The 7,472-nt window shown below is 33.9% G+C and overlaps 1 protein-coding gene across 1 annotated transcript; it reads left to right on the top strand.

Annotated features, from left to right (window-relative positions):
* The first annotated feature begins 904 nt into the window (after positions 1–904).
* On the top strand, positions 905–6,951 carry LOC125673017 (desmoplakin-B-like). The gene has a single exon (XM_048909264.2). The coding sequence runs from the start codon at positions 1,701–1,703 to the stop codon at positions 3,000–3,002; it is 1,302 nt and encodes a 433-aa protein (XP_048765221.2). The 5' UTR covers positions 905–1,700; the 3' UTR covers positions 3,003–6,951.
* The last annotated feature ends 521 nt before the right edge of the window (positions 6,952–7,472 follow it).

The raw sequence follows: 7,472 nt of genomic DNA, 5'->3' as shown, positions 1-7,472 counted from the left end.
GGAGTTGATCAGATCTTACTCCGACACTAGGAGTTGATCACATCTTACTCCGACACTAGGAGTTGATCACATCTTACTCCGACACTAGGAGTTAATAAGATCTTACTCCGACACTAGGAGTTGATCAGATTTCACTCCGACACTAGGAGTTAATAAGATCTTACTCCGACACTAGGAGTTGATCACATCTTACTCCGACACTAGGAGTTGATCACATCTTACTCCGACACTAGGAGTTAATAAGATCTTACTCCGACACTAGGAGTTGATCAGATTTCACTCCGACACTAGGAGTTAATAAGATCTTACTCCGACACTAGGAGTTGATCAGATCTTACTCCGACACTAGGAGTCGATCAGATCTTACTCCGACACTAGGAGTTGATCAGATTTCACTCCGACACTAGGAGTTAATAAGATCTTACTCCGACATTAGGAGTACAGTGTTTTATGTATCAGGATTTCATTGAAATTTCCCATTCTGATTTTTCATGAAAAGATCAACGTAATCGGGTTGAAATTCCAAAAGATATGCTGATAGCGTTATCACGGGTAGCATAAAATGTTTTAACATTTTGGGGTTTGAGGCACAATTCATTAATGAATTTGGAAACTTGTGAACTATTTTGTTTTTAAATTTATATCTAAATCGTTTTCGATTAATTAATTTTGGATCACTTAATTTCAATTTTGTTAAGAAAAACCTTGTCTGAGTTTTATGGATTGAAAACCTTCTACAATGTATATAGAAATAACCATGTGCATGTTACATTCTTCACATTTACTTTTTTCAAGTTGCACGAATATACAACAATCAACGCAGAAATGCATCTATTTATATTCTCTTAAAAAATGAAATAAAAGTATAGGGGTTTTTGTCTATATCGTATGGGCAAGGTTTTTTTTTTTTTTTTTTTTTTTTTTTTAGTGCGGCTGGAGATAATGGAATAAAAAGGGAGACCTATTCAACTTTATTCACCACAAACTATTACTTTTATAGTCTAAAAGCGCTAAAATTGATTTAAATCATGTAAATTTTATCATATGGGTGACTATTTAACGTCACAGTTTGTTAGTGTTTAGTCATCATTGCGTTTGCTACTGAAATTCCAGAGTGGTATGTTACTATATTTATCATCGGCAATTATAATTGTGCAATCGCGAGAAAAATGTAGATTGTATGATCCCTGTTTTACGTGAAGCTTAGTCTAACATACATATCATATTTAGTTTATTTGAAAACCTACCGTCCGGAATCAATATATGTATAGTGACTACAGTAGAGAGAATGTAACTTACCCTAATTTTTTTTAAAAATAAATTCTATCATTTTGATTTTGATAAACCATAGACATGCGCTATACAAAACTGGTCTTTGACCGAATTGAACATTTGTATCAAACTTTGTTTTATAAATAAATGGATGAGACGGTTCAACGGGCCAGTCACTGTAAAACCGCATTCGTGTTAATGCATATAATTAATATCAATACGTTTTATTATTTCAACACGATGAATATGCAGATTGATATTTAAAGCGTGATAATATTTCCTGCCTGACAATGATTAATAAACGATTTGTTCCAGAACAGGAATTCATTTGTAAGGTGAAAGAGGGATGTGCTCCATTTCTAAAACATATTGCTTTGATAAAAGAAAATCGGTGTAGAGCATTCAGGCGATATTCTTAGTATGGATTAATGGTGATAAAAATGAGGAGGCTGTGGTTTTTATGTGGATATGTTGTTTGTATGCTTTCACCTGTATCGTTTGCGGATGCACAACAATCCATGACGTCACAACCACACGCTGCATTGCTAATGATTCGCCAGCATCTGAACCGCGAGTCAGCGATGAAATTAACTCTCTTACGTTCATTAAAAGTGGTATTTTCTGACATCAAAACATTGAAAGCGGAGCGGAAGCACCAGGAGCGATTGATTGATGCTCTCCGAAAGGAAGTGATTTCTCTAAAATCCAGTATTCGCAGTTTGAGGGATGTGAATAATGAACAGAATCATCGAATCCATTCTTTTCAAGAGAACCTGTCTGCACAGAATGCAACAACAACGGAGCTAATCAAATTATCCCATGATGCAACAGTTAGTATTGACTCTTTTTCAGGGGACATGTTAAACCAAAAACAAACGATACAGAATCTAAAAGATTCCATTGCAACTTATAAAAGAGACTTTAACTCTATTTCCGATACAACGTCCCATTTAGACAAAAATGTGAAGTTATTAGTGGACGAGAACATTGAACAAGACAGAAAAATAAACGCCTTTTATGAAGCAAACGACCAACAGAACCGTAAAATCCAGGAACTGAATGAGAAGCGTGTGTCACAAGAGAGGAAGTTAAAAATCACAATAACTGACAAAAACAAAATAAAAAGAGATGTTAAGAAACTAAGTGCTGAAAATATGGAAAGGAAGGCGGAAGTCGAGTCGCTAGTGGAACAAGCATATGAAACACAAAAGGAGCTGAAATTGTTATCTCAGAATAATCTGAGTCAGAAAAGGGAATCACAGACTTTAGAAAATGAAAATAGTGTACTAACTCGAAAAATAAATACAATAGAGGACAAGAATGAAGAACAGGATGAGGAAATTGAAAAGCTACAGCACGATAACACAGTTCAGACCGGTGACATTGGGATTTTAACAGCAGAATTCATGGAACAAAGTAAATGGATTAAGGTGTTACGAGACAAGGATGATCTCATCAATCAAGACGATGTAAGTAATGATCAGCCGAACGGATCCTCACACCAGCCTGTGCAAGTGAATAAAAACCAGAAGAAATGGGATCATATTTACCAAAGCGAAACCACGGATGACTCACCTGTGGCCTCACAATTACAGCAAGACGTGGAGTTCTTACACCGAAACGTTAGCAGCGTTAATGAGAAAATATTAACACTCGAGAACAATCAACGGTTTATTCACTCCCATATACACGAATGGCGAGTAGGAGAAACCCCAAAAGGAAATATGTGATAAAAATTCATTCAGGTCGAAACATTGGTTGCTTTAACAAGGCATGCTGTGCAAAAATATCTTTAGAATTATAATGATATGCGACCAATGACGGTTTGACTTTAACAGATGTAGAACTTTCCTTGTCAATTTTTGATGAACCTGATATTTAATTTGCAATATAGCTATCACGAAGAAAATAACTTTTGATTTTGACCGATATAGCTATATGTACACATCGATATATACAGTAAACTTACAAAAAAATTATGTCATCACTACTCGCAAACTTATAAATATTATAACATACGAGGTATATTTATATTACTATATCCAATGTTTACTATTGTATAACTGTTTTGTATCTATTGACCATATTTATTTATTTATTACTGTGATAATTTATGGAATAATTTATTCATTCCGTGCATTTTGCACTTTGATTTATGATCACTAAATTATGGAAACGAAACCATGAAGTTGCATCCGTTTTTTTTTCATTGTGTTAATTTTGAAAAGTAACAGGGGGAAATACTACTGCAGATGAAGGAGGTATAATATCGATCTTTAAATAAATGCTATTTTCAACGCAAATTTGTAGAAAGATTAACCTTTTCCAAGTGCTTGAATAGCGGTAAAATATATTCGTCATAGATAAAAGTAGTTTCAATTGCTGAAGAATCCGAAATTTTGTGGGTTGATTTTTTCCTGTACATTCATCTATGAGATAAATTTGTGCGTAATTCTACATCAAGGTAGACTAAGATAAAGGTGAAGATAAGGAACAGTGATTTAACTCATGGGTCGGCAGATTGTGAGTTACGGTACCTATACTGGATTCCTAAACTTCATAAAATCCTTGACAAAGATACAATGCTGGATCCAGTAAATGTTCTACCAAGCCCCTATCTTTACTCCCCACGAACATATTAACAGTTGTGATAGAGAAACTTCATACGTACTGTGCGACTACATATGCCAGAAGTGGTTTAAATTAAATGTGGATTCTAAAAATTTAGCTAATTTGAAATCGCAATTTCTTTTCTCAAATCGCCAACATCAAAACGTATGACTTTTCAACACTATACACGACCTTTCCTCACGATAAATTAAAGACTAGACATTCTGACATCATAGACAATTGTTTCTTCAACAAAAATGGAAAACGAAAGAATTCATATCTAGTGATCAGTCATCTAAAAAATTACTTTGTTAAACACCACTCTGATTCCACGCACAACTACTTTGTAGCTGAAATAAAAAATAGGCAGAAGTTCCTCATTAACAATATCTTTGCTCCTTGATTAGCTGATCTGTTTTATATTCTTACAAAACAGAATTGAATGATGACGGAAGTGAAGTAAATGAAATTCACATGACTGGTAAATGATTAGAAACTGATAATTTGCAGTTGAGACTTCGTACAAGCGTTACTTACCTCTGTAAAAATAGGAGAAATCTAATTTTCTAAAATGTATGTGCAGTAAATGATTAATTTTGTTTAATATTTCCATGAAGTAAAAGCGCATGTAACTCTTTTACCAAGATATTTGTATGAAAATATTTCTTAAAAAAATATTTTGATACAACATGCTCTTCCATACACGTCATTGTAAAATTCTAATCGAAATAAATCAAGCAGTAAACAATATATTGAAAATCCTATGACAAGTTATTTTTATCTGACGAAGCCTTCAAAATGATATCATGATTACAAAAATCATACCATCCATATACTAGATATAAAATTATGGTTGTTAAACATTGAATATCTTAACACCACGGTTACCTTAATAACATTTAACACCGCGGTCTTCTTAAGCTTTTAAACGGCGAATCTGACCAATGAACTGCCCCTAGCTTGTTGTATTTAATCAGGTAATTACATACTAGTCTTACCAAAAGAATAGAAGCAGCGCGCTAGCAGAAGGTTGATCTTATCGCTGGTGTGTCCCGGGATCCCTGTTTACCCCGATCTTGATTTTGTATTCTTGCTAGGATTGATGAATTTGATAACTGTAGCCGATCTTCATATATTTCAAAGCATAAAATTTGTTCCTTTAAATATCAAATAAAAACACAATATTTTATAATAAGTTTTCATTGTATACGTCCATTTCCATTCAGAGCTGAGTTTGACAAATTTTACAAATAAGCTTTTAAGATGGCACAGAAAGTATAATATTTACTAGTTTTGAATTACCAGTCATAGTTTAGTGTCACGCCAAAAGCAGTATAGTGACTTATATTCAACTATTCTTTGAGATTTAAATACCTATAATGTAAATGTTCTCACCAAAGTAAAACATGGTATCTTTGTTTTCACTAAGTTAAATCAAAGAATCACGATTTATTCACTAGTGAACCACCATTAATTTGAAAGTTGCTTTCAGTTAAATATAGGAAAATAGATTTGTGAAGCGTCTATTTTGCTGAGGTATTGCCTTTATCAAGATAAGTTATCAAATACAATACCTTTTCATAAATCAAAATTTTACCCTTCATACGAAAGCTGAAAATAACATATAAAACATAGTGCCGGCGAATTCTCCAATAGTAAAGGCCACCAAAGTATGCCTTGTGCTTTATCATGACATTCCCCATCAGGGAAATTATAATTCAATTTCAAAAGTGTTATATTTATATCTCATACTGTGGCGGCGATCCATTCATTTCAGGAATTATTTTGAAAGGGGGCGGGTGATAAAATCTATTTACGAATAAAGCGGGGCTGAGGTTTACAGTTGATTGCATGCATCCATGGTTTCAGTGTTAATTTCCTCATTTCAATGCTTGACACGTATCACATTGTCCATCCATACATTGAGCAAAATCCGACATTATTTCAAAACTGCCTGAAAACAATTTTTCAAATTCTTTACACATACAAGTAATTCTATTTCCAGAATAAGGTGAATTGATATTGAAAGCATTCAGAGGGAAAATATATGAATTCCATAAACATGCTTCAGGAAATTGATTGACTTAAAATATGTTTAACCTCTTCTTTTTAAGATTTGTGTTAATGTATCAATCATCTGGTTGTATAAGACATGACAGCATGTTTCACTCTGATGTTGATGTAGTTTGTTTTATAAGACATGACAGCATGTTTCACTCTGATGTTGATGTAGTTTGTTTTATAAGACATGACAGCATGTTTCACTCTGATGTTGATGTAGTTTGTTTTATAAGACATGACAGCATGTTTCACTCTGATGTTGATGTAGTTTGTTTTATAAGACATGACAGCATGTTTCACTCTGATGTTGATGTAGTTTGTTTTATAAGACATGACAGCATGTTTCACTCTGATGTTGATGTAGTTTGTTTTATAAGACATGACAGCATGTTTCACTCTGATGTTGATGTAGTTTGTTTTATAAGACATGACAGCATGTTTCACTCTGATGTTGATGTAGTTTGTTTTATAAGACATGACAGCATGTTTCACTCTGATGTTGATGTAGTTTGTTTTATAAGACATGACAGCATGTTTCACTCTGATGTTGATGTAGTTTGTTTTATAAGACATGACAGCATGTTTCACTCTGATGTTGATGTAGTTTGTTTTATAAGACATGACAGCATGTTTCACTCTGATGTTGATGTAGTTTGTTTTATAAGACATGACAGCATGTTTCACTCTGATGTTGATGTAGTTTGTTTTATAAGACATGACAGCATGTTTCACTCTGATGTTGATGTAGTTTGTTTTATAAGACATGACAGCATGTTTCACTCTGATGTTGATGTAGTTTGTTTTATAAGACATGACAGCATGTTTCACTCTGATGTTGATGTAGTTTATAAGACATGACAGCATGCTTCACTCTGATGTTGATGTAGTTTGTATACCTATAGAGAAAGCCTATTGTTCTACGATACTTATCTGTTTCCAGATTGTGTAAACCCCGAACATATTCTTAATAATAATGTAATATTTTGTAAATAAATCTGTCATTGGACATTGTTTGTTTATCTGATTGCTATATCTTCTTATTAAAACCTGTAAATGAAATTTGACAGTTCAATTGGAGGGCAGACATGAATGTTTCTAGTTTTAGATACAGACATTGTTACATTGTGTTATGATTAGAGATTGTAAAATTATAAATGTGTTCATAGTGTTAGATAGGAGACGATGTTAATACATGGTTAAACTTTGGGACGGTAAACACAGAAGGATATGTATGTGAATACATTCTGGGTGGAACCCCGTGAGGATCCGGGTTAGAATAGGTCCTCAGTACCCCTTGCTTGTCGTAAGAGGCGACAAAATGGGGTGGTCCTTCGGATGAGGCCGCAAAAACCGAGGCCCCATGTCACAGCAGACATGGCACGATAAAGTACCCTCCCTGCTCAAAGGCCGTAAGCGCCAACTTTGCAGTCCTTCACCGGCAATGGTGACGTCTCCATATGAGTGAAACATTCTCGAGAGGGACGTTAAACAATCAATATAAAAATCAATAAATAAATAAATAAATAAAT

The sequence above is a fragment of the Ostrea edulis genome, chromosome 3 (genome assembly GCF_947568905.1).
Source record: "Ostrea edulis chromosome 3, xbOstEdul1.1, whole genome shotgun sequence".
Classification (NCBI taxonomy): Eukaryota; Metazoa; Mollusca; class Bivalvia; order Ostreida; family Ostreidae; genus Ostrea; species Ostrea edulis.
Note: the sequence above shows the minus strand (reverse complement) of the source record. Positions and strands in the feature narration are given on the sequence as shown.

Bases quoted from the DNA above. Each gene is read 5' to 3' on its own strand.
- LOC125673017 (XM_048909264.2), top strand. From the start codon at position 1,701: ATGGTGATAAAAATGAGGAGGCTGTGGTTTTTATGTGGATATGTTGTT.